The sequence below is a fragment of the Acanthopagrus latus genome, chromosome 21 (genome assembly GCF_904848185.1).
Source record: "Acanthopagrus latus isolate v.2019 chromosome 21, fAcaLat1.1, whole genome shotgun sequence".
Classification (NCBI taxonomy): domain Eukaryota; kingdom Metazoa; phylum Chordata; class Actinopteri; order Spariformes; family Sparidae; genus Acanthopagrus; species Acanthopagrus latus.
The window spans coordinates 25738038-25765527 of record NC_051059.1 but is presented as its reverse complement, the minus strand read 5'-3'; the positions used below and the strand labels follow the sequence as shown (position 1 = coordinate 25765527).

At 41.3% G+C, this 27490-nt stretch overlaps 3 protein-coding genes across 11 annotated transcripts in view; 1 reads left to right on the top strand and 2 right to left on the bottom strand.

Annotated features, from left to right (window-relative positions):
* The window catches only part of LOC119010767 (double-stranded RNA-specific editase B2-like), a 39780-nt gene extending 34027 nt beyond the window's left edge, over window positions 1–5753 (top strand). For all 8 annotated transcript variants that reach the window (XM_037083205.1, XM_037083202.1, XM_037083203.1 and 5 more), the window contains one exon: window positions 42–5753. In XM_037083205.1, coding sequence (XP_036939100.1) covers window positions 42–218 — 177 coding nt within the window. In that variant the 3' untranslated portion in view covers window positions 219–5753. The remainder of the gene's footprint in view (window positions 1–41) is intronic.
* LOC119010769 (WD repeat-containing protein 37) lies at window positions 2456–20047 on the bottom strand. 2 transcript variants are annotated; one of them, XM_037083210.1, is made up of 14 exons: window positions 19873–20047; window positions 17323–17491; window positions 14517–14613; window positions 13717–13812; window positions 13542–13606; window positions 10535–10670; window positions 10043–10114; window positions 9813–9857; window positions 9401–9477; window positions 9074–9314; window positions 8797–8938; window positions 8483–8617; window positions 7669–7783; window positions 2456–7215 (listed from the first exon to the last, which is right to left on the bottom strand). In XM_037083210.1, exons 2-14 carry the CDS (start codon window positions 17458–17460, stop codon window positions 7084–7086), a joined length of 1491 nt encoding a protein of 496 aa, XP_036939105.1. In that variant the 5' UTR covers window positions 17461–17491; window positions 19873–20047; the 3' UTR covers window positions 2456–7083. The 2 variants fall into 2 exon arrangements, with proteins under 2 accessions (XP_036939105.1, XP_036939106.1); XM_037083211.1 differs by having other exon boundaries at window positions 9074–9311.
* A 572-nt stretch (window positions 20048–20619) lies between these two features.
* gtpbp4 (GTP binding protein 4) lies at window positions 20620–27490 on the bottom strand. Its single transcript, XM_037084961.1, has 17 exons — window positions 27333–27490; window positions 26301–26471; window positions 26111–26214; window positions 25691–25827; window positions 25396–25496; window positions 25078–25170; window positions 24114–24305; window positions 23695–23760; window positions 23435–23524; window positions 23247–23357; window positions 23079–23156; window positions 22933–22984; window positions 22732–22832; window positions 21972–22169; window positions 21800–21865; window positions 21422–21565; window positions 20620–21315 (listed from the first exon to the last, which is right to left on the bottom strand). The coding sequence occupies exons 1-17, from the start codon at window positions 27378–27380 to the stop codon at window positions 21163–21165; spliced, it is 1905 nt and encodes a 634-aa protein (XP_036940856.1). The 5' UTR covers window positions 27381–27490; the 3' UTR covers window positions 20620–21162.

Below are 27490 nucleotides of genomic sequence, written 5' to 3'. Positions count from 1 at the left end.
AGATGATTAACAGATTCTATGCGTCTGTCTTTATTTCACAGGTGAATGGGACTGAAGCCGCCCAGGTGACGTATTCTGCTTCCAAGATGGCCGCCGGGCGCTACCAGAGAGCGATGCAGCAGTTTGTCGGCGCTCTGCAGGGCGGAGGACTCGGGACGTGGCTCAGAAAACCTCCAGAACTGGGTCACTTCAACATCAGTGTGTGTGTTGAAGACTGAAGTTTGTGTGTGTTGTTTCTTCGTGGATATAAAAGATTGTGACGTGGAGGAGAAAGTTTGAAGTTTCGCCTTCATGTTTCTTCTGTGAGGGAGATTAACTGGAGGAAAGTGGAGACACAAACGTAACATTAACTCATACAGGAAATAAATTACATGTAAGCAGATTAAGTCGTCTTAAGGTGGCTAATGCTAGCTTGTCTGTCTAGCTTTGACCTTAGCGAACCTGCTAGCTCACTGGAAGTAAGTTTAACTACACAACATACAGAGTTATAGTCAAATTTAACTGATCGTTAAAGGAACAGTTCACCCGAAAATACAAATGTAAGGGTTAACTACTGACCTCATAGCCGAAGGAAATTCAGGTGACGTTTCGTTTTGTGAAGTAGCTTTTAAAACAACAAATGTGAAACTGCTCCGTAAAGGCTCGAAGATCTCACATTGATTTGAATCGATGCATGCTGACACTTTTATTTGAGCTTTAGTGAAGATTTTAGGCTAATAAAGGGTGTAAATGTCGTCTTTACAAGTCAGTTTGGGGTCTCGGGGCGTCTGGAGCCATTTTATGTCACGTGACCTTCGACTCATGGGAGATATTGACTGGAATTAAAGTTTTAGGTGAACTCGTCCTTTAACCATCAAAGAAACTCAGCTTGAGCTGGATGTGTCCACGTGGGTCACAGTGTAGCTGAATAACACTCCACTGATCATTAGAATTAATTAATTCAAATTCAGTTACAACCTACTCATATCGTTGTAATCAGTGATCAACGTCGTCACAGTCTGACGAGGTCTGAAGTCGTTATTGATCCTCTTGAACAGAACATATAAACGACGTGTTTCTGTCGCTGAGGATGACTTTGTCTCGACTCCTTGTTTACTTTCCTTAAACATAAATATAACCGCTTCATGCTGAACCCTGATTTATTCTCTGAACTCGACCAAAAACCTACTTTTAACCTTAAATTTAAAAAGTGTGTGAGAAGATTTAAATCCCTCATAATGTGATTAACAGAACTTACCTGCCGACTGTGAAGCAAACTCAGTTTTATAGATACGACGGAACAGAAAGACATATTTATAATTTCACTCCTACATAGTTTGTTTTGTTTAGATGAATCTGTGTTGTTGTGTCAATAATCCGATGTGACTGTTCACCTGTTCACCTGCTCACCTGTTGAGTTCTGATGAGTGTTTGAGGCTCAGGAGTTGAAGCTTGCTGCCACCTGGTGGAGCTCGGCGAGCATTACAAGATCATTTTACTGAAGTTTTATTTCTTTATCCTTCAGATTTTACCTTTTATCTCTCTAAACAAGTAACTACAAGTATTCCAAAGGATTTTATTTTCCATAAAAATACATTTACATATTATTTAGTCAGTGTTGCTTTGTGAGTATTTAAATGAAAACCTTTCTGAGGTGAGGAATGTAACAGAGTACTTTAACCGAGGGCGACCGGTTTGAATGCGATGTAAACTTTTATTATTATTACGTTTGCAGAATGGATGTCGTCTATATTGGTCATGACTATTTTTATCACTGGGAATAAATGATCTTATTTGTGCTATTTCTTGTATCCTGTTGATTGAAAACTCCTCCAGGTGTCAAATCTTTATTGACTACTTGTACAGCTGACGTACACAAAGTATAAATACTATTATATATTATATTAAACTGTAACATCACTTTAACAACCCGACATTAAAACTTGATAGTAACTCCAGTTGCAGACGATCAGTGGAGGCTGGTGGATGTTTGTCTGTGTCAAGAATTTAGATTTATAACATAAAATAAACTGTTTATCGTCTCGTGAGCTGATAATGAAACTTCCTACATTTGTACTTTTGAAACAGAGAAGTAGAGACGATGATCTCCTTCTTAAGTCAAAGAAGAAGACGGGACTGTAAAGATAACTCCTCGTCTCAACTTCCTGAATCAACTGTTTCCTCGTCCACGTCACACTTTCAACACGAGTGACGGGAATGAAAACAGAAACAGGACGTTGAGCTCAAAACGCTGCGAGAGGAAACAGTAAAATCAAGCTGATGTTGTTGACATTCAGATATTTTACATCTTCACAAACAGCTGACTGAGTGTTTTGAGCTCTGCTTTGGTCTCCACCAACCCCTGAAATCTAAAATATCTGGATGTGTATCAGCTGTTCTGTGACCAGCAGCTTGTGCACAGCTGACTGAGTTTGAATCCAACACGAAGCCCAAAAACCACTCGACAAAACGTTCAAACAGCACAGAAAGGTTTATTTTGATTTCACAAGCAGACGCTTGTTCCGTATTACACAGATATAATCCACAAAACCGCTGTCAGCCAACAGATCTCCATCTTTTATATTATTTTTTTGTTTCTGAGAACTGAGCTGTGGTGTTCGTCGTTTCTACATCAAACCACTTTGATCACACACAACACTGTTTACACCAGAGAGCCACAGTTTAACAAGAAGGCTTCGAGACGGCAGATCTGAGACGGCCGACTCTCGGTGACGATGTGATCCAGAATGAGATCAGTGCGACTGAACATTCGGTTAAAGAACAGGCGAGTTATGAACGTGGCTCAGTGTTGGTAGAAAATGCAGCGAAGGAAGATAAAACAATACTGGATGAACTAAAGATCTACAGAAGCCCCGAACAGTCGTCGGTCCAACGTTTTATTTCCTCCGATTCTCTGTGATAACGAGTTAAATCTGACTTGTTTTCCAGAGTTAACGAGAGATTTCATCCTGAGAAAAAAGGATTTGGGACTCAGAAATCAGTTGCCTCACATGTCAGGATGCCATGTATGCTGACACGGCACTGCTGACGTAACAAACATGAAGCTGTGAGTAATAAGAAGGAACAAACTTCTCATGGATGATGACAGAAATTAATCCTGACCTCAAGAAATCAAGTCAAATTTTGCTCGTTATCACGGGAACACGGAGGAAATGTGTCAGTTTTTAAATGTTCTTCACACAAACAAACTGTTTCGTCAGTTAAACCAGACACGACGACTTCAAATCAAAGGTTGAATTAAGAGGAAATAAAGCCACGGATTATTTAAAGTTATTTCCAACAATATGATTAGAAAATTCACACCAGAAGTCAGATGAAAATGTAGCATCAGGCTAATTTATAATTGTTCACCGTCTCTGGTCCAAACGACAAAATGAGCTCTGTTTGATGTGAATGCAAAGCCTTCTGACACACATGAACTAAAGAAATCATCCATCACGAAGCAATAAAACTGAATTTACACCAAATAAAAACACGTGAGCTGCAGGAGCGATCGTGTCATCGAGTTATAAAGGCTAATAATAAAACTGCTGCAGCTGGAAAAACACTACGCAGCCCGAAAAACCAGCCACTCTCCTCATATATTACAATTTATATGATACAAATGTTATGGGTTTAAAGTGAGACGAGGTTTAACACTTTACATCTGCAGCTGCCCTCACTTATCTTTAACGTACGGATCGGAAACTCTCACTGGGCTTAAAGTGCAGCTGTAAAGTGTTAATACACATAAAAACTGTGGGTGCTCACAGAAAAATGTGCTTTTAACCCACCGAGAGGAGAAAAATGTTCATCATGTCATGTTTTTTTTTTTAGTTTGAATGAACTCTTTTGTTTTTTTTGTTACAAACCAGCGAAACGACGCTCCACAAATCTAAAGCTAGACTTCGAAACAATCATTTTGGAAATAAACGTGTGCTTGTTCGTCGTGTTACTGCTGCAACACAAAAGTACGACGGTCGCACTACAGTCCGAACGCATCACAACACCAACCACGGTTTTTTTTCAGACACACACACAGATTTTGTTCTCATAGTGAAATCATCATACACACACACACACATCACTACAGCCTCTCCCGTTCACTTGAACGCAGCTTTGGCAGAGTATTTTTTTAGTGGCAGTGGGAAAAGCAAAGCAGGTGGCAGCGAACGCATCACGACACTCCTCGGAGATTTCACTAGTTTTTTGTTTTTTTGTTGTAAAGTACCGTTACAAACATGTCACTGACAGAATCGTCACCACAGTGTTTCAACACCAACGACTAAAGGGCACTGCGAGAAACTGAAACAGAAAAGGTTTTGTTTTGTTTTTTTACAATCATGTCAAGTATCGGTGCGACAGCAGGGCCGGGCGGCCGAGGGAACGTCAGACACACAACATTTCAAATCTCAGTTTTTAATTTATGTTTTTGAAGTTGAATGAAATCAGATTCGACAGCGGATTCATTTTAACTCCACGCAAATCTGCTTGTTCTCATATTCTGAACGTCTGAGGACGCTTCTGTACCGACAGTTTTCACAGTGACGACTTTTTAATGTACATGTCATTAAAAACAGGCGGACAAATTAAGACTAAAACCTGGAGAGAATTAGTTCAGTTGTCATAAGTTTAAGATCAATATCATTTGATAAAAGGAGCCACTAGAGAATTAATAACTGTTGGTAAAGTTATATAATTTACTAAAGTGCAAATCAGACCTTTTGCTCGACGTCATCCCTCCTCTCTCTCCAGCTGATCGATCGATTAAAGCCATGAAAAGGCCAAAAAGGATCATTTACAAAGTGCACAATTATGGAAGTTCATTAAAAGTTAAGACAAGCTCTCATTTTCTTCCTCCTCGGGTTTTTCTTTTTACAATCGAGCTGATGTGGCGTGCTCTCATTTTATACTCAATTAAAATAAGGAGCGCCAGAAATTAAACTCGGGAACTAAAAAGTCTGACGTTTCTGGAAATTAATCCGATGACTGATTAAAACGAACAACGCCCAGAGAGACATTGTGTTTTTTTTTTTTTTACAGTTTTCGATTACGAGAGCTGTGATATCTGAACAAAGACGACATGCTGAGGTGGAAACAGAGCAACAATCAACGTGTTTTACCTCCATGAATAGTATGAACAGTTTTCTCCGTCTTTATCCTGATTTTTTTTTTTGTAAATGTGTAAGAATCTGCCAACATAATCTGATCAGTGACCAAACCACAGTTCCATGATTCCTGTCCAGGTAATCCTTCACAGTTAGAAGTGTGAGCGGCGCCTCAGTACCCGGCCCTGCTGTACAACCGTTTCAACAGGTGTTGCTCTTTACAGATCAAAGATTTCATTTTTTTGCGACGCACAGAAACTCTGAAATCGCCGTTTCCTCCCTACAGACGAGAGCGACGACTGTCTACACATTTTATCAGCCTCGATCAACAAAACTGTCAACCAGGCAGGGAGTCGACTTCTTTTTGTCTACTGGACACACAGTGGCTGGTTCGTGGCTTTATGGAAGCAGAAACACAGTCATATCCAGACGGCGACACTGTGAGCAGAGTGACCGATCACAGCAAAGATCACGTGGGAGGTCGAACGGGAGAAAAACCTACGACACTGGAGACGCTTCGGTCCACACAGAACAACAGAATCTGTTCTAACAAAGCACCGCTGCCAGCACTGGAGATGATTCACTCTTTTTTTTTTTTTTTGACACAGTAGAGAGAGCAGCTAGTTTCAGTTCCTTAATCAACCACTGTGATTTTTTTTTTTTTTTTTCACAACAGAACTGGACCATGAAACCTGTTCGGGTTGTGAACCAAAAGCATCTGACTGTGCAGACGACAAACTCACTGAGCTTTTTCCCATTCTGGCTCTGTTGACTATTTACAGAAGCTGTAAAGGGAAAAATAACTGTAACAGCTGTTGGTATTTTTAAAAAAAGGTGCATTACTGAATCACACAGCGACTCCTGGACCTCTAACACAACAAACAAGAGCAGAGAAAACACTCATATTAAAGGGACAGTGTCACATGTCTTACAAGCTTTGAATACGAATAGTTAAAAGGTGCAATATATAAGTATTTGTACTACAAATAAACAACAACAAATCACCAGAGTAACAGCTAACTGTGGCTATCGATAGCTAACTGTAGCTAGCGGCTGCATTAGCTCACCAGGAGAGTGTTTGTGTTATTCAGCATCAGGCTATGCAGCCTAACTTCAATAAATATCTCTGCTACACAAAGACGTAACGTAAAAACTCTGATTTAAGTACGTTCTGGTGATAATTTCTGTGAATTTTAGCTAATTATTACATATTGCACCTTTCAGCTTTGAATCTCAAGGGCCAAACTCACATTTTGGAATGAAACTCACTTTTAACAACAAGCTAACCAACACTGAAAACTAGCCGAACACAATTTAGATCCCTCAATGCTAAAAAAAAGAAGATTTTTTAAGTCAATTCCAGGAGCGCTTCTTTCTTGAGCTGCCATTTTGATCTCAGCAATCAGGAAATAAAACTAAAGCAGGAGCTAAAACGGAGAGTTATCACAGATTTTACTCCTGAAATACACAAAACACCGACCCTCTATATGAAACTAGTGGATTTTCCTGTCATTCTTAGTGGCACAGATGAGATTTACTGTATTTTTGCTTCAGTTAGCATCAAACACGTTAGCGCAGCATGTCACGTATCTAACTCGTTGTGCGTTCTGCCTTTTTAGTTTTTTCATCAGTGGTACGCAGCTGTTTGTTTTTCTTTTCTTTTGTATGAGAAGAAATCTCTTCACAAATGTGTAAATTGGCATGCTGAGTTAAAGAGCGTGACAGATCGAGTAGACAGCGAGCGCGAGTCCTTTTCTCTGACCTCAGGGAGCTTCAAGCGTCAAATACTGACCTCCCGCAGACTCAAAAGACGGCTGTTAAAAGTCTGTAACTTCACTTTCACTGAGACGTGTGTGTCTAAACGTTTTAACGCCACCTTCTCAGCCTGCAGGACGTGAGTGTTTGAAGCTCCACACACACACACACACACACACACACACACACACAGACTCTGGGTGGAGTTTCACTGTGAGGTGGCAGCAGCAGGAGGTGGAGGTCATTTCTCCTGCAGCAGGGCGGGAATGTTGATGTTCCAGCCAATCGCCTGCCGGTCGAAGCCGCAGGTGAACAGGTTGCAGGAGGTGTTGTCTTCACACCAGGCGGAGCAGCACACCATACGCCGGTGACCCTGAACCAAGACAGACAACAACTGTTCACCACTGAGGACAAAGACTGCTGTGATCGTGACAACACACAGTGTTCGCTCCTGATTATTACAAACACAAGCTGCCGCAAATACAAAATCTTCTGTGTTTGAATGTAGTTTTTGTTCTGTTTTTCCGTATTTGACAGACAACAAAGATCCTTCACCGACTGTAAACTGAGGATTTTACAACTGTACACTGGGCATGAAATTTAAAAATTAATTCATACTGTAGTCGAAAATGTTCATGCACTGATTCAACATTCTGACAAAGAGGAAACACCAAAACTCTTCACTTGAACTCAGAAGAACGGTGATATTTAGCAGTGTTGGAAGCTTGTTTGGTGGATTTGATCTCGATCGAAAAGATTCACATCACATGTTAGAAGAGCGAAAAAACACGTCAGGGTGGTAAATTAACTTTTCCGCCCCACTGACCTGTCTGTTGCTTCGCGGGAGTCGAGCCAGTCGCACCCCGGACATGTCGAACAGCCGGACCTGCCGATTGTCGTGAGGAAGAGCGATGATTTTCTGGTTCACCGACACGCTGATCCTGGACACAACAACAGCAAAAAGACTCAGCGTGAAAGAAGACAGATGGCACAGTATTAACACACCAACATGAGTCATGACCGTTTGCACAAATCTCCACAAGAAATATGTCTTTTTTTATATCTTGTAAAGTCAATAAACTCTTGATTCAACGAGGGCTGCAAGTAAGAAATATTTAAATTTTTTTAATCATTACGGGTAAAGAAATATTCCCCAGAGCCCGAGATAACATCTGGTTCTGTCTGACCAACATTTAAAGACCTAAATATGTTTGATTTATAGATATATTAAACAGAAAAAAGCAGAAAACTATCATATAAATAGACAAATATTCTAGCATTGTTTGATAAACGGTTAACCAATCTATCATCGGTGACAGTTTTAATTCTGCAGATCGAATAATGATCATTTCATGACCCTGTCGGACCAACAACTGGTTCATAAATGCTTCAACATTTGCTGCTCCACAACATTTTAATGCAAAAAAAAGAATAAATGAATAAACAACAGAACCGGACTGTTACTGATCTAAAGGCTTCAACAGTTATGAAAAAATATGTTCTATCAATTAAACAAACAAAACAAACATATTAAATGTAAAAGACATAAATGAATGAACGGTACACTGCACAGGTCTATTTAGCTTCGTTCATTTAACATTACACATGTGCTGCTGTGATGTCATGTGCAGATCTCAGACCTGTTGACGGCGGAGTCCGTGCGGATGGTTGCTATGGGAGACCTCATGTTCTTCAGGTCCCACACTTTGACGGTTCGATCGTCACTCCCAGACACCACGTTGTCTCCCACCGTGAACACAGCGGACGTCACCGTGCTGCCAACCAGAACACGGGTAAAAGATAAAAGTACTGACGGACGACTGCGGTTTGTTTCGTACATATATACACATACAGGAAATTTTGCTTGAATTTTCTCAAGTGTACAAGTAATGTTTTAGTGTGTGTGTGTGTGTGTGTGTGTGTGTGTGTGTGTGTGTGTGTGTGTCGGACTGACTCAGTGTGTCCCTGGAACACGTTGACCGAGTGGATGGACGGGTCTCTGAAGTCCCACAGTCTGAAGGTGGTGTCTCTGGACGAGGTGACCACCAGACGCTGGGTGGGGTGTGTGCAGCAGTGGGTCAGCTCCTGGTCATGACCTGAAAACACACACACACACACACACACACACACACACACAGTCACACACACACAGTCACACACCATGTAAATCAACCAGCTGTATTCACACTCTTTGAGGCTGAAGCTTTCTTGTAATATTTCCTTCTTCCTACCGGTGAGCGAGTGGACGAGCTCTGATGTCTCCACGTCGTACAGGTTGGCGGCTCGGTCCCACGAGGCCGTCACCACCTGTTTGCCCCCGACCAGCCAATCGGCAGCGATCACCACACCCTGATGGCTGCGCAGAGTCGTGGTCGCCACACGGATAGAAGGACAGTCGTTTGGACCGTCGATCTCGCCGTCGGCCTCGTCCTTGTCTGAAAAGTCCACGTCGTCTTCGCAGGGCGTCTGCTGCTGTCGGAGGAGGCAGTGACGAGGGAAATCAGTTTTTCAAACAACAGTGACACAAAGAAACAGGTTCTGGTTCTGTTGCTGCTTACGCTAACATCAGCGACGGGCTGTGGAGTCGGCAGCTGGACCATGTATCTCCAGATGTGAGCTGTCTGGTCTCCAGAGGCTGAGGACGACAGGGAGGAGGCAAAAAGTCAATCAGACAACGTTTTCTTGAAAATATCACTTTTCCAGATAGACTGTGTGAAAGGTTGAGAACTGTTCTCTCAGCTTGTTGTGGATGTTGAGGTTAATTTTGACATTTTAAATCATGTGCACGTTTTTAAGTTTAACCAGCTTCGTATATCTCACTTTAGGAGCCGGTGCAACTCGGTACACAAAGAATTTTATTTTGATTTAGATTTTTCTGGCGCTGAGATCTAAATAAACAGACAGGTAAAACCACTTATGTGGCTGCGTACCAGTGAGAACATTAAGGATGTCTGAGTTTTGGATAATTACCTGTGAGAGCCATCTGCTCAGAGGGGTGGAACTTGATGGAGTTTACTGCAGAGACAAAGAAATAGATGTATTACGTCGCATCATTATTCTGACCTTCAATCTCAGTTAGAGGGAAATTAACACTTTCTGAAGAGAGGACTACAGTTTCCTCATAATCCTCTGTACGCTCAGCAGGTCATCGTGTTGTTACAGGATTTTTCTTGTAAATATATATATTTTATTAACTCTACCTGACCCTTGATGGCCCAGATATTTGAGGAGGCACTTTCCCGTCTCAATGCTCCACAGCATGGCGGTGTGGTCTGTTCAGACATCACGGAGACGAGCGAGGGAATAAAAACATCTGATTTAGAGTTAAAGCATTTTTACGACTGTCTACAATCAACAGCGCATGCATTATGTATACACACTAAAAAGAAAAAATACTCCAGTACAAAGTTTCTTAAGTTAAACGCAGCATGAAATTAACTGTTTTCTCAGCGTGGATCGATAGACGCTAAATTAAAAGAAAAATATACTTTTTATTACATTTCTAAAAAGGTCAAAGAAGCCCTGACATTATTCAGGACTGTGAAAACCAAAAACATTTAATTTAAGAATGAAATAAACCAATTATCCTTCAACATGGTGCAGTGAGTAGAGTAATGAGATGCTTTATAGACAAATAACTGAAGATTGAACTGAAGAAAAAAGGGCAAATTGACAGAAAACAAGGTGAATACCTGCAGACGCGGTCCCGAGCACCACAGGCTGCGTCCTGGTGACGCTCAGGTCCCAGATGCCGTCTCGGTGGCCCACATACTCCCTGACCAGCTGGCACACGGCTCTGGACGTGGTCGCTTTGAAACTGGACACAATCTGACGCCGACATCGAAGTCACGTTAATACAGGAGAGAAATGACAGCGGACGCACTAAACCTGACAGGGTTCCTGCACATTTCACTCCTCAGAACAGATTCTTCTACAGCTTTACTGTTTTCAGACTGACTTGTTTTGGGATTTTGTTCCAGCAGGGAACAGTTCAACAACAGTGAAAAGTCAGTCATTATCTTCTCACCAATGCAGATGGAAAATTGGGAAATTTCGCCGTCCACAAAACGTTACTCACACCGTTGACACACGGTTGAGTTTCAGGCAGCTTGTCAGCTACAGTGAAGAGTTTATTTATGATCCACAGCTTATAGAAACTCGAATAACGACTTTATGGATTTTTTTGTGTGTGTGTTTTTCTCCAGCTACTTCAATTCTACACTGTTTTCCCGTGAAGCTCCAGAAATGTTTTGTTGACTTTCCATCAACATGGAGGAGAAGAGATGATGACTGACTTTTCATTTTCCTCTAATATCAAATTCAAATTAAATTCAAGGCTGTAAAATGGCAAACTGAGTGACTTTAAATGCCAGATGTTGATGCTTGCCTGCCATTTATGCCTCCAATAATTCTAGTACAATTAAAATGTGAAGGTTTAAAATCTCGCCACACATTAAAAAATCATGTTGAGGCCTGGAAACGATTAAATTTTAATCTTCCAGACATCTGCAGACACGTGTAGGAACCCTTGTCTATAATAAGGGAGGAAGCGGGTCAGCAGAACTGAGGAGCTGCTCAGCAGGGTTCCTTGTAGTATGCCGGGGATAAAAAGCTTTATACCAAACCTGCTTTACCAAAAACAATCTTTACTGGTGTTTGTTTTAAGCGTCACATATCCCACAAATCTGAAGCTCCAAGTGCTTTAAAACAAACACCATCAGACGAATCAGTACTGAACAGCGAATATTCATCATTCCAGGATTATTATAAATGCAAAAAAACGCAATAAAGAAAGAAAAATCTAGAGAGGGGAAGAGGCCGCAAAAACACTGAGTTATGGTGAGGCAGAAGAAACTGATCAGTTAATGTATCAAGGTGTATTTTCCAGGTGTTTACATTAAAGATGGGGATGATACAAACTGGACTCTCGATTCGTTTCGGACACAGACCGCTAAATAAGTTCCAACTGAAAGGAAGCAGGAGATCATAAAGAGCGACGTCACTCATCTGACAGATGAGAACAGAGAATTCATCTGTTCAAAGAAATGATAGTGAAAATAAAACAGATAAAAACCGACACTGAGGATATGATGACAAGTACCAGCTGGTTGTTAACAAGCAGCACAGCAGATTCTCTTTTAAAAAATAAAAACCTACAAAGCAAAACGGAGATTTAGACGACGTGAATGTGAAACAGCCTGTTTTTGTGTTTATTCTACATTCAGTGGAAGATGATTCTGCAAAGTTAATGCAAATGTGGCAAAGTGAAAATTAGTCGAGAGCTCTGGATGAAACATTTATGTGTCGTGATGATTTCAGAACTTTGTTCAAATGTAACACTGATGCAACATGTTACACTATAAAAGAAAAATAAACAGGGGAGGAGGGACTGTGAGGTTTGAGGAAATGCAAAGCGCTGCAAAAATAAGCTTTACGTTTAACCGTCTGAGCAGCGAATCTAACGCAGCCAGCAGTTAATGATCTACAGTCTGTGGCTTCAGTGTGCAGTCTGCAAGAGTCACAGCAAGATTCTGCTTATTCTATAATAAACACCTCGTGCTCAACCTCTAAAAACTGCTAAAGAACATAACGACATGCAGTAGAAGAGGAGAGAACGACAGGTGAGCCGTAAAATACAAATATGTTTGTAAAGATCCTGGTAGGATCATGTTTTTTCCAGGTGCCGGTAAAAACAACCGAGAAAACAACATGAGAATATATCTAAGACAAAACTATTCAAATTGTATAATTTAACAACTATTCAAATATTTTTAAAAATCATGACCTGTCTCTGTGTGATCAGCCGCACATGTGTTTGCATATAAAAAATGTAATATAGGCCACAATACATATGGGATTTAAACTGGCAAATATCAGCTTTAATATCCTGTTTTATATGCTTGATACCACGATACTGTCCCGATAAAGTATCATAAGCTCTGTGAAACTCTGTGTTAGTCGTAAAATTATTATTATTATAAAAGACTAAAGCAAAATCTGAAGCAACTTTCAGCAGACCGCACACTCTCCGCCTTAATTAATCTAAAAACAGCCGACAAATGCTCCTCTACCTTGATTAATTTTTATCAATCAAGGCACAAAAAGCATTCTGAGGTCACGGCTGCTTCACGCTACAGACGTGTCCGCAGTGTACCATTACGCAAATGCCAACAAGTAACTAAAACCAAAACCAAGGAGGTGCAACTGAAAAGGGCCTGTTAGTGAGATAATAAAGTCCTGTTGTTTGTTTTTTTTTTATCTCACACAGAAACTGATAGAAAAAGCTCAAACTCCTACATTTGAATGACCAAGTCTCTTGGGGAGGGAGTGTCGACCCCCTGGCTGGGCTGTTCATGCATATTGGCACACAAGGGGGAGAAATCAACAAGTTACCCATGAGTCTCCACCCCACATATCCCAACTGGTTACGCTGAAGTTGCGGGATCCACCTACTCTGGCATGGCAAGAGTTTGAACGCGGCTACGAGCAAAAACAAAAGGTGAAGAAAAGACAAGCAGTTCTTCTCTTTAACATTCACAAGACATGTGATGGAGCAGCGACGAGCCAGAAAACAACAATTAACTTTACATGTTGTACTTTTTCTTCCAAGTCGATGGACAGTTAAAAGTTAAGCAGACTTCATGTACAATACAGATTTAGAAGAGTTTTGATGATTATTTATTATAAATCAGTGTGTACCTTGCTTGTTGAAGCCTTGTAGGTCGTCTTTAGTTTCTGTGACAGCTGGCTGGTGCTGTGACTTGCTGTGGATGGTCAGAAATACAAGACTTATAAATAGAAAATGAAAAGAAGACACAAAGGAGCACAGCAGCAATAAATAAGTGTTCATTTTGGAGAGTGAAATGTGTCTCACCTTTGGTTTTCAGGGCTCCTTTGGCTAAATCTGCCCCTTCAAACGTCTGACCTTCTGCAGCTAAGCGGTCGTTCAGCGTTTCGATTTCTCTGCGTACTGCGAGTCAAACAGGTCACGAGTTAGAAGAACTGCACTCTGAATCGATCGTGAAGGTGACACAGAGCTGCTACTGAAGATGGTCTCTGAAATTATTCCGCTAAAAAATCCTGCAGTCGACTCGTCAAGACAGAATCCCCAAAGATTAGAACAGGACTGAATTTGCGTGTGCTTGTAATGGAATTAAAATGTTTAACTATCTCTATCTTGAGCAATAATTGCTATTAGTAATGCTAATTACTGTAAAGATTTGCATCACAGAATCTCTTAATAGATATTAAAGAGTGAGAATGTGGATGTTTTAATCCCTTTTAATCACTCTGAGCCTCTTTAAATAGACAGTGAGCCTCATCTCTGTAGATCTTGTGCCTGGATTGATTTTACATTTACTGCTTTATGTTTGAAATGTTTGAAATGTGTATTATTTTATATTACGTGTTGTTATCAGGACATCAGTGCCTGTTTAAATAGAGGTAATGATGATAATGACAACATGGTGCGCAGCTTCAGACTGGCTGTTTTTGATAACAAGGTCTTTTATTCACAATACCAGAAATTTGAGATTCGATACGAGCGTAGGAAAACTCGTACTCGACACCTCTGTCAGCATCACAGCAGAAAGAATCTGCATGTGTGCTTCGTGTTCTGGCTCCATCCATCCTCTGTTTTTTTAATAGAATAGTTAAACATTCAGGATGACTCACATTCCAGGTTTTCAATGTAGAGGTTTTCAAACTCCCTCTCGATCTGACTGAACAGGTCCAGCAGGTTGCTCCTCAGAGACAGAGGCAGCTTGGAGTCCTGCAGGCAAACAAAAGAACAACATGACACAAATACTGGTTTACCACAGGGACAAAAGACGCGTGGGATGTGTTTCAGTTGAAATGCTGAGTCATAGGGATGCACAATTAATCAAAATATATATTCCCAAATCACAGTAGCTGCATTTTTTTCCGATAAAGGTAAAGTTTGTATTATAGAGAGGTACTGTGGCACTGCAGAGATGCCCCAATCTAAAAATCTTGTTCTCCAGATGTAAGAAAACATATTTGTTTTGTAAACGTGATGTCAAATTAATAGCAACATGATGTTTTTTTTTTCATATCATGCAGCACTACTGAGTGGCTTCAACATTCATGTAGGGCTGCAACTAAAAGCTATTTCCAGAGAGCCAATTAGTTTCTCGATTAATCAACTGTTTTTCTAAATCAAATGTAAGAAAATAGTAGAATACAGATTATAATATCCCAGAGCCTGAGGTGGCATCTTCAAATCCCTTGTTTTATCCCACAGTCTGTCTATTGAGTCTCAGAAAAGTTGCACGATATTTTTCTGTGGATCGACTGATCATTTCAGCCCTACGTTCATGTGTTCAGATATGTCATTGTTAAGTATGATGGGGCTAAAATAAGGCCATACACATGAAGAAGAAGAAAATTAAAGTCGTTTGTCAGAGCACACGAGGTCACAGCCCGGACGCAGAGCTTTTGGCAGTCGTATGAAATGCGGGTAAGTCAGTCCCATGAAATTAAAGTTTGTGAGCTGCTATTTTAAACCGTTTGACCGTTCTGTGACCTTCAACATCAGGAGTTTCATCCCTGAGAATGAAGAAACCTTTTAAAATAAAACCTCCACATCTCAACTTGCTAAATAAATACAAATCACCATGATTAGAAATAACAACTCAATATCTAAATTAAAAAATAAATAAATGACTCTAATGACACAAACAAAACCCTGAGGAAGGAAATAACTACTACTTACTACGACTGAGAACTTTTGTTTTCAAACAGGAAAGAGTCAACAAAATAGGGATTACGCTTTATGTAAAAAATAAATAAAGGGAGAAGAAAAAGGGGAAGAAGATGATAAAAAGAGTGAATACTTAACATTTCTGCAGTTCTGCCACAAACGCAACTTATCACAGATAAGATAAGATGTCCTGTTGGGACCGAGTGTGCACCAAAGACACAAACAAGAAGTGGGCCATCTCTTCCTCCAGCTCTGTCCACTCAGGATGAAACGGACCTCTTTGTACCCGAGCTGTGTGCGCTGCATAAAGCGGTCCTGCCTGAGCTGAACTGTCGCTCGCAGCTACAGTATTTTCTAAAGAAATCAGTCAAGTGTGCTGTTAGCATTCACAGGCTGATGTGGGCAGGACTGTGCCACAGAGCACACATCAGAATAACTGGAACAGCTCTTTACTAATAACCTTGAATGGATGTTATGTTGTACTTGAAGTTATACAAGACACTTTTGCAATGACTTGTGAATTAGCTGTATAAACGGGTACAGGACGCTGCTGGGAAGTAGCAGGGTGAATAAATTATGTGGCAAAGACTCGAGTACTCACAGAAACTTTGTGTAAAAATGATCTAATGTTTCACGACGTATCGAGGCATTCCTGATAACAGTATCTGTATCTGAACAACCTTAATTCAACCTCTGTGCCTGTTTCCATCACACTTTATATGAAAACAGCAACTTTTTTCATGTCAACATCATGAGATCATTCTTGGGGAGTGATGACTTTTCACTTTCTGCTCTTGCGTTTATGCAGAAATTAAAAATTGGTTGAAAACTCTCAGATGTAAACACACTAGGAGAAGGAATATGTAACGTGTAACCAACATGGTCTTGAATCTGAAATCTGAAAGTCTCAGATTCTTTGGTTATAAGCTGTCAGTTATTTGTAACAGGACCATTTAGATGTAACTGCACCACAAACAAAACAGAGGTAAGTCTACTCTTCCACTTCTGTAGCAAAAGAAAACCAACAGAAGGTGTGATTGAACTCTAAATGTTGCTGGAATGTCTAGAAACCACATTTTAAGGGGAAAAGATGATTTTAAATAAAGAAATTACTTTCAGATCTACCACACGACACCTCTGCTAAATACTAATCAATCCTAAACAAGTAACGCTAGCTCTAAAAACTATTCGGGGAGTCACACTAATGTCTGAAACACGGAGGACTGGACACCTGAAACTTACCTCCAGTCTCATGAGGGATTCCAGATTATCAGAGGACTGAGACCAAAAGGGACCAGAGTGAAAAACACAAAGTCATGAGGAAAGGATTACACTGTCGGCACCATGTTCGGTCAGAAAACTGGCCATAATCCCCCCAAAAAAAGGTTATTTATGTTCAACTGTGCACAAATTCTGCCTCCACTGACGGATCCGCGTGTAAGTGCAAAAGTCTGAGCCTGTTCTGAATCCATCTGTTTTAACCACCGAATTAAAATAACCTCACAGCAGTAATTGTAGCATGCTTAAGCCACAACAATATAAACCATTATGTGCCCTCTAAATGGGTGCATTAAAACCTAATTGGCTTAGGCTTACAACTAGAGTGCAGTTGCAGGGCGGTGAGTTAATGATGACAGACGGGGGAAGGCGTGGAGTTCACACTTCCAGAGCAGCGCCGACTGACTGAATACTCTCTCTGGACTCTTTCCTTCTGTTGCTTCCTGGTGTTTGTCTCGGTGTAAAGGAGCGAGTCCTCACCTGTCCCTCCAGCATGTCCCTCTGCAGGCCGGAGCGATCCTGCTCGGTGCTGTTGGTCCGGCGGATCGACAGGCTGTGGGACTTCCTCTTCTGCTTCTGCTGGCGGGCGGCGGCGCTGCTCCCGCTCTCGACCGGCATCGCTGCTTCCAAAACCAGATGTAACCACAGTCTGAAAGAAGAAAAATCACAGGAAAGACGGTGACTGAAGGGTCAAGTGACAAAAGGCCTGGTCGAGATGATCTGCTTCACTCCGCGGCACAGATGGCGACTGTGTTGCACTTGGTTGTGTTTGTGTTTGGCAGCTTCCACGCGTGAATGTGTGAAAAGACAAAGTGGAGGAGTGTGAAACTGAGTGTTGCCGAGCGTACGGACTCAACAAACCCTTGGTGAGAACCTTAAGGTGGCACATGATGAAGAGGATGAGGAGTGTGCAACAATAACAGAACTCTTCTTCCCGTTTCGCCGTTTTGTTGGATGAGATGAAATGTTGTAACTCAGGATGAGCTACAAAAACACGAGGATACTCAGGAGACCGTCTTCCTACATCACCTCACAGTTCATTGACAATAAACGAGACGAGCAACACCTTCAAAAAGCTTGTTTTGTAAGATATATTAAAGGTTGGGATGAAAATAATGATTGTTTGTGTAAATGTATGAATTATGTCAAAGACAAAAAATTGGTGGAGCCAGTAAATGTTCGTCGTTTATGCATCATTCAGGGAGCGTTGCTGTTTTTATGTGGGCAAATAACTTGTTTGAAATGATTCACATCATTTAAGAAAATCCCACACTGTTACACAACGATAGTCTGCCAGTTTATGACACGATCAACCGCTTAATCTAAAATGATTGTCACAATTTTCTGGAGCCCAAAGTGACGTCTTCAAATTCCTTCTTTTGGTCCGAACAAAAAGAGAAAAATGTTGACATTATAGCTTGAGAACTGACTTTAATCAGTTAATTCTTAAAATTACGTGTCAACCAATTTAGTTTTTCAGGGCAAATACTGACGTTGCTTATTAGAAATAAAACAGACTGAAAACTGATATATAGGACTCATATTCATTTGCAGTAAAAAAGGAACTCAGTGGTGAAATTAACCAAAGTACAGTTAAGAACAAGTGCAATTTTTAGGTATTTTACTTGAATACTTCCACTTTCTGCTGCTTTATATTTCCTCTCCACTACATTTAGTTATTAGTTACCTCACAGATTCAGGTTATTCAGTATTTATAGGCTATTAAATGTGCCGTGTTACCAATCAATAATTCTTCAAGGTGGGACTTATGAATAAATCAATTATTCATTGCAGCTCTATTACAACAACTGAATACTGTCTGACTATTATGAACAATTGCTGTAAATAAACATATTTGGGATGCAGTTACCATTTCTTTTATTATTATTCAATCAGCAAATTATTGACATGATCAATCGCTTAATCTAAGATGTTTGTCACAACTTTCAAGAACCCAAAGTCGCATCTTCAACCTGTTTCATTTGTCCAACTGAAAATTCAAAACCCAAAGAAAAAAACACTGATATCACTGCTTGAAAAATTACTTTAATCAGTTAATCAATTCTTAAAATTAGGGGTCAACCGATATAATTTTTCAGGGCCAATACAAATACTGCTTGTTAGAAATAAAGGAGACTGAAAACCGATATATAGGACTATAGAATATAAGAAAATGTCTGAAAAATGATTTAAAAGTAGTAAAATAGTTAGTTTCTTTGGACAGACTAATGAATAAATCGATTATTCACTGCAGCTCTATAACAGCAATAGGTGAGAGAAGCTTATGATTGATATCATGTCTACTCCTACTTGTTACTGGAGTTAAAGCATGTATTTAAAGACTTAAAAAACCTGTATGTTGTCTGTTTTTTATGAACCCTGACTTTACGTGAATGCAGATCTCAGTCTCAGCGTGATTTCTGTTTAAAACCAGGCCTGCAGGCACACACAGGGCTCTGGTCTGTATCGGGGTCAGACGGGTTGTGGTGTGTTATGGATGCTCATGACACGGTAATGACACAACATAAGCTCCAGCTGTCACAGATCTTTGCCCTTGAGTTGACACCAGGTCTCCGGACACACACATCAGGAGTTCCCTCTCCTCTGCCCGGGCTGTGGTCGTTACAAGACACGTCTGCCCGCTTCAGCCGCTCATGTCTGCTTCTCCTAAATAAAAAGGAACTGCCTTGTTTTTGCTGTCTGTCACCTCCTCGGCTGGCCGTTAGTTCCTCCTGCTGACTGTCACTGTGACCCGCCGATGAGAGGGGCAGTGAACACAAACACGTCTCGGGCTACATGTTGTTTTTGGAGGAACAACACGTAAGAGGATAATTAAGACTCGATTGTGAAACCTCGGGCTGTGAGTGAGCCTTGACATTCGCGAGTCTAGACAATGTTCAGCCTTGTTACAGCTCAACATTAGCTAAGCGGCTAAGCGATGCTACCGTTATCCCCATTAGCTGGCGGTGCCAGGCATGCTAATAGGCTAACGGTAAGACAACCCCTCCAAAAACACGGAACACAACTTACCAGAAAGTCTACAAATGCGAAGTTTGATTCCGGGATATTGTCGGGAGTGTCGCCCTTTGTATCATTTTCTTCGGTGTGTGTGAAAGCGGCGCAGGTTTCGTCCGGTGTCCGTGTTGACAGTTGACGAGCTCCGCTCCGTGAGAGAAGATAACGAAGCCAATTCCGGTCCGGAGATTTTTCACAATAAAAGCCCGGGGTGAAGCCAGACTCCCTTTTCAAAATTGGCCACTTTCTTGTTTTGTTGGGTATTACACACACCAGCGTCTAACTTAATTTACTTTAAAACGTCTGTATTAATAAATGGTATCTTCCTGTTAATTCGGCATTATAAAAACCCACCTTAATGATTCAAATAATTAAGTAAAATCCACATTTTTGAGTGATCAGCCTTCACATACAGGCATGACAAGCACAAGTTAGTTACTGTAGATGTTTCTTAATTAATAAAGCGTATGCCGAATTAAACAGTTGCTTTTGACGGATTAGAACAAAATGTGATGTCATATTTGACCACGTCTGGAAATTTGACAGAATAAAGGAAATTCCAAAATGCTGAAAATCCAAACAGAGTTTGGTTTTGTCAACATCAACATTCATCCAACTTCGCAGCTGGCACTGACATAAGATGATAGCAAAATGATAACCAGCATTTGTGACTTAATAAAGGTCAAGTGAAAGGACACACTGCACTGATTTTTCAAGCTCAACACTATATTTCATCATGCTAATGAAAAAGACAACGTGATGGACTATTTAGTTCAGGTGTATATTTATTTGGCTCCCTTGCAGATGAATATTTCTCAAAGGGAGACTTTCAAAAGGAAGTATCATCATCATCACTTTATCCAAAGTAAACCCAGCCACAGACAATCTGTACGGCATAGAAGTTAACGTCACTGCTGCTGCCCAGTGAAATCACTTACAAATCAGTCGAAATAACTGAACACTTGACGTACACTTTATATGTTAATCAGGGACTACGTGTGCTCATGGCAACTGAGATAAGATAAGACATTAAACATTACACATCTGTTTTTTTGACTCTGCTTTTCCATATAATAAAGAAGCTTGACAGTTTTCTAGGACTCCACCATCCTCAAGGCTGACGCTCATGTCACAATATTACAGGACCTGATTGCTCATTTAAAAAGATTTCATGTTCTTCTCTTGCTTCTTTATTTTTCGTATAGGCTGTGGACACAAACACTATGATGTCTCCACACAGAAACCGCTCTTTCATAAAAGAGTGTTCAGGTCTCAACAGTCCAGAGAAAGAAAAAGAAATCAGCTTTATCTTCGATCGTTGGTGCCAGACTTCCTCTTGCCGGCCAGGAGGTGTTTGGGTTTGAGGTCGAACACATGTCGGTCTGCCTCTCCCTTCTTGCCAAGGCGGTTCATGTCTTTCTGGGAGTTCTTCATCATCTTCTTTGCCTTCTTTGCCATCTAAGGAACACGATAAAGAAGAATATTTGAGGACAAAGTAGGAAGTTGCTTTACAGGTGAATAAAACTGCAGCAGAGTTTAGTCATTTAAAGACGATGTCACGTACCTTCGGATCCCGTAAACCAGACTTGTCTCTTGGTGGACGGGAGGCACTCTGGCTGCGAGTTTTGGAGGTTGGAGGAGCTGAAGTTTCTCGTTTACGCTTCAAAGTGATGCTTCTGGACCGCCGAGCCTGTTGAGCGTAGTGGCTCTGAAAATATGACAGAAAACTGTGAGTGAGAAACAATTTCTGTACACGGCAGCTTTCAGACATTTACAAGGTCTTATTTAGTTAAAGACTCGGTTTTGTCACATGTTGCATTGAGATACCACGTTGGAAAAGATAAAAGTCATTGATAAACAATGAACATAATCTTTAGCTGCAGCTTTAACAGGTCTTAACGCATCTTTTAACTTACTGTATGACCAAAAAAGATAAACTTACATCATCCTTGTCATCCATGTCCAGGCCGAGGCCACTCATCTGCTTCTCTAGCTTCTTTCTCTCAACCTGTACATATCAAACACAAACACACAGAGATGGTTCGCTGTGAGATTTCAGTCAAATGTCAGCTCATGTTACAAAAAGTAAACAACTCAGCTCCGGCTGCTCTCACCTTGGTGGCGGTCCTGGGCATGCGAGGCCCGTGGACGTCCTTCTCTTTCGACGCCATGACCAGGAGCTGCTTCTTCTCTTTGATCTGTTTGGCCAGAACGCGGATCTCCTGCATCTCCTCGTCCTCGCTCTCGTCGTCGGAGTCGTACTCCCCGGCTCGCTCCTTCAGCTCCTCCTCCTTCTCCAGGTCCTCCAGTTTCTGTGAGAGAGGAAATAAAGACATTGAGATGTTAATTAGATAAAAAAAAAACTTCTTTTTTTTTTAAATTGGAAATTAGGAAAAAATGGAATCTGGATCCCTTTGTTGGACAAAATTAGCAGATACAGGTTTAAAATCCCTGTCCCAAGTCCCAGGAATGAAGGGAAAAGCTGCTGACAAGTTTTTGGGGAGAATATATTTACACAAAATATATTTATGCCTCTGTCAGGCTGTGTGTCACATAAACCCTGTCTCTACGGCAAACAACCCCTGAAGTAGACACCTAAATGCTGAGGATGGAAAGTTATCCCAACACTGACCTGGTGTTAGTGCTACGAACGTAAACAAGCTAGCAACTCTTATCTTTAATCTTATTGTCAATTTAACACTAAAATACAGTTTTGCCAGAAACTGCTGGATCTGAACCAGTAACTTATGTTTTAAGCCGCTGGTTTTACATGCAACTTTATTTAAAAGCTTGCCGAGGATCAGCCACAGGAAACATTTTAGACAGCTGTGTGTTTGTGTTAGTTACATTCTACCTTGAAGAGATGAGACTCACCTTCATGATGTCAGGATCGATGTAATCGGCGATGTTGTGGCCCTCCCACACTTCAGGGATCTTATCGTTCTTCTCATCCTCGTTCATCAGATCCCAGTATTCTTAAAAAAAAAAAAAAAATCAAAACAGGGAAGATGTGATCATTAACTCTCTACGAGTTCTTAGTGGCAGCTTGATTAGTAAAACAATAGCTCTTCTTACTCTGTAGGTCCAGAATGTAGTCATCGCCAAGCTCCACCTCTAGATCTCTCTCCTGCACAGTGAAACATAAAACATTTCATTACAGAGAGCCGTTAAATATGTTGCAGTTGGTTTTACTGCCACCCTGAAGTTAATACCAGACGTACCATTTTGCGTTTGGGTGCGTCCACCTCCATCGCCTTCCTGCGCATCAGGGCTCCTTCAGGGATGAACGGAGGCCTCTCCTGGAAATGACGGATGAAAGAAAATTAATACAAATTAATTAATTAATACAAACACCTAAAGTGAGAAGCAGCAGCTCTCTGAATATTCACCTTCTCATCTCTCTTGGCGGGCATGGCCAGGTGGAGCCGGTTGAGAACATCATGGACCTTCTTGCCCTTCATCTTGGTCTCGACACGGTTGGCGAGGAGCCGATCGCAGGCCTGACAAACAGGAGAGACCGTGAGCCACAACGTCCAGAACAAGACAGAGAGCGAGTCTGAAGTTTGCGGCGTCTCACCTCATTTTTAACTTGAATGACTCCCTCCTCGGTCAGAGTGCTGGTCTCAATCACAGAGATTCCGTCGGTGGTGAGATCTGCAAAGATTTTCTGAGAGGGAAAAAAAAAACAGTCAAATGTTAACCTGCAGCCCTGGTGCTCGCTGCAAGAAAGATAATAAACAGGAGGTTCATCCAGGCTAATTTCTACCAAGCTTCATTCGGCATTTGGAGCCCGTGAGAAGTTTTACAGAGATCAAATCTAAACTGTAAATCACCCACCTGGTCCTCCTCAGACAGCTCATTGATCTTCTTCACGTCACATTTGTTGGCCACGACGATGAGAGGCTGCAGGGAGCGAGACACCAGTGTTACTACAATTACATGCACTCAAACGTATTACACTGTCAAACCAAACTGCAGACAGACCTGCTGATTCTGCAGGATACTTCCAAGTGATTCTGAACATTATGGATTCAAGAGCCAGTTCAAATCTGAACAGTTTTAAACGTATGAGAATAATGTCTGCGCCTGTTGTGCTAATACATTTGTGAAAGGAAAGTTTGCAGTTTGCCTCCAATTAGCAGAAATATCTTCACCCTATCAGACATAAAAGAGGAGTTTGCAGTTTCATGACATCTTCATCACGTGATGAGTAACGTAGTATGTGCTACTCTCACAGATCCTGACAGCGGTCTGACCTTGTTGGCGAACAGCGGTCGGATGTTGTTGAAGAGCTCCAGCTGCTCCTGCAGGGTGTGACCGCACTGCTCCGACACGTCCATGACGTAAAGAACCGCCGCTCGCAGGTGAGCCAGAGCCGTGATGGCCTGCATCTCGATGGTGTTCCTCTCCTCCAGGGGGTGGTCCAGGATACCAGGGGTGTCCACCACCTACACAGTTAACATATTCATAGATAAGTCTTGTGGTTTCTATTTGACACTTATTTTGGCACAGTATGTTATAATGGCTTTACAGTAACTTGATCTACACAGCAAAAACATACACGATTATTCTGTTTTTGCTCCAACATCTCACAAGTTCAAGAAACAGCTGAAAAAAGGTTTATTTCTCTCAAGTTTTGAGCACAAACTTGTTAAAATCTGTTGGACAGAACTTCTAATTGCCAAGATAACCCCTCCACCTGACAGGTGCAGCACATCAAGGTGCTGATTAAACAGCGTTATGATTGTGCAAGTGAGCCTTCAACAAGTTGCTCTGAAACATGTAGCGCTCACAAACACAGACCAACAAATTTGTGCTCACTTATCAACAGAATTAAACCTTTTGTCTCCACTGAACAGTCTCCGATGTTTCACTTAGACCAATTTATTTATTTGCTGAGTGTATTTTAGACTTCTGATGAGGAAACAATGATCTAGCGGCTGCTCTTTAGACCTTTAAACTTCTTCAAACTTAACAGGAAAAATAAATGTATCCCCATCTCACAAAAACATGCTGACAGCTCTACAGGTGTAAGGTTAAGATAATTGAGGACAATATCCTATAGTTAAATCAGGGCAATTAAACACACAGTGGAACCTCTAATTCTTATTTAACACCATCTACTAACTTATCTGTCCTTTTTATTCCACTTATCTAGTTATAAGTTACCTCATCACAAAAACAAATGTGAAACAGAAAATAACAGCGGCAGCCTCTCACCTGCCAGCGGAGGTATCTGTAGTCCATGTGACCAACAAACAGAGACTTCGTGGTGAAGGCGTACGGCTGGACGTCCACATCGGCTCTGGTCACCTGACAAAGACGACAAACAGTTACAGCGTGTTCACTAGAACCTCAAATAAATAGGAGGTCACACATCCTGAATCTGATGACATAGACTAACAAAGATGTTAAGAATAAAACTACGAATAAGACTTTTGTTTTTTCCCACATCAGAGTAAGATTTTATAGAAACCCTGATAAAACATCGCCAACTTGTAAACAGCTGTTATCTTATAATTTCAGAGAAACGTTTACCTTGTTGATGAAACTGGACTTGCCGACGTTGGGGTAACCGCAGAGCAGCAGGGTCCTGGTGTTGGGGTCAATAGACGGCAAACGGGACAGATGCTGACGAACTGTTGAAGAGAGACAACAAGAAATTATTTTCAGATATTAAAGACAGATTTAAGTGTAAAAACAGGCTCACGAAAAGAAATTAACCTGACAACAGTTATAAAGACCAAATGTAATGGATACATTTGAACAATATGAAGCTACAAAGGCTTCTGTAAAAGCCTCCAGCTGCAGAACATCCTCTCGTCTCCGTTACCTTGTTCCAGATACTCCAGACTCGACTTCTGTCGTTTCAGGATGGTGCACATACGACCCAGAGCGGCTCTCTTCAGCTGTTTACACCGGTACAGAGAATCTCCGTACTTCATCAGACGCACGTAGTCTTTGGCAACACTGGAGAGAAGGAAAGAGAATAAGTTTATCCACTGTTTTGATTTTTAGCACCCATGAGCCCAAACACTTCAATACGCATGGGCTGGCTTTACTTTACAGGGGGTTGAACCAGCTTATATCCAGTCAGAGTGAGACAAACTGACATTTTAACATTTCTATTTCTTTATGGATCGTTAGAAAATAACTGGGCAGTGACCATGACATGAATAAGGGACTTACTCAAGAGAAAACCGCAGTAAATACTCAACCACAACAATAAGTAGAAGATTTTAGACAAACTTACTTATCGATCAAATTCTTGGCGATGTTTATCTGCCCCAAGGCCAACTTATAATGGTCTTTGTCGTACAACACATTCATCAGATCAGCGTAGAATGGATGGATGTCCTAAAGGAAAACAACATTCCTTTACAAACTGATGATGCTTATTTAAATTGTGCAAGGCGCTTTTCTTGAGACTCTTCTTGACTTACATCGAGCTTGGGGAAGTCGGTGAGGATCTGTGTAAGGCGGTCATGGTAGTTCTGCTGGGTGAACTTCACCTTCCGCATGTAAAAATGACGGATACGGTGGATCTGGTAGTGCTTGTGTACCACTGTGGGCGTCTTCCTTTGTGTTTTGGATAAAGTGATGTCGATGAAATCCTGCAGAGAACGAGACAGGGTTTTAGGTGAAGGGAACATTTATTCTTCAACATTATTCACTTCAGAGAAAATCGCATGAAGAAACTTCTCATTACCACCTTAACTTTCTACATTTTTGCTCCACCCAAAAATGCCACTTCCTTTGCTTCCACCTTGTAAAATCTCTTGTAAACCGTATTCATGGGAATCCTGCCAAACCTCATTAGCAAATCTGTCAGTTTTAATACCAAATCGTGTGTCGGCCAAAGCAAACCCCTTAAAACACCGTTTAGTATTGTGTCCAGCACCAATCCATGTCTTGTTATCAATTCGGCATGCACATAATACACATGGCAGGTTTGTCTGCTGGGAAGAGCTCAACTTTTCAGACTTAATCCTGACAACGTGGTATTTAAATGGACCAACGCTGATCGAGTAACAGGTGAGAGGCAGTTTAGTTTGGTTTTGTTTAGTAGAGTTTAGCTTTAGTTTGTGCTGCCTGAAAGACAGTACAAGTCACAGACACCGGGCTGTGTAAACTATCCTCGCTCACTGGAGGCTTAAATATCCAGATTTTCGAACGGAGTTTGGTGAGGGGTCATATGACAACTGTGTCAGCACTCATCGTCTAATACTCGACACAAAGCACAGTTAGTGTTCATATTCTTTCCCTCTCGTCTCCTCCTCTGATGATATAAGTCATAAGTCAGTACGTGGACAGATGGAAACCCTCTGCTGTCTCCCTGCACAGCTCAGCACGTGTGTTCCTTCCCATCAGAGTCCCACCATGTTTTTTATATCTTCTTCTGTCTCTCAGCGCTCAACAATGACACGACCGACGCAACATCGATTTAAAACGTTAAAGAAGCTGAAAAAACTCACCTTAGCGGTGGGAACCACCGTGATCTTCTTAAAGTTATAAAGTGCCATTTTGTCGCGACACGTTGTGGTCCGCTGACGGCACGGGGAAAAGATCGATCTTCGCTCCGCTGGACCGGAAGAGACGCTGGAAATAGTTGCGCCAGATTTTCTGCGCAGCG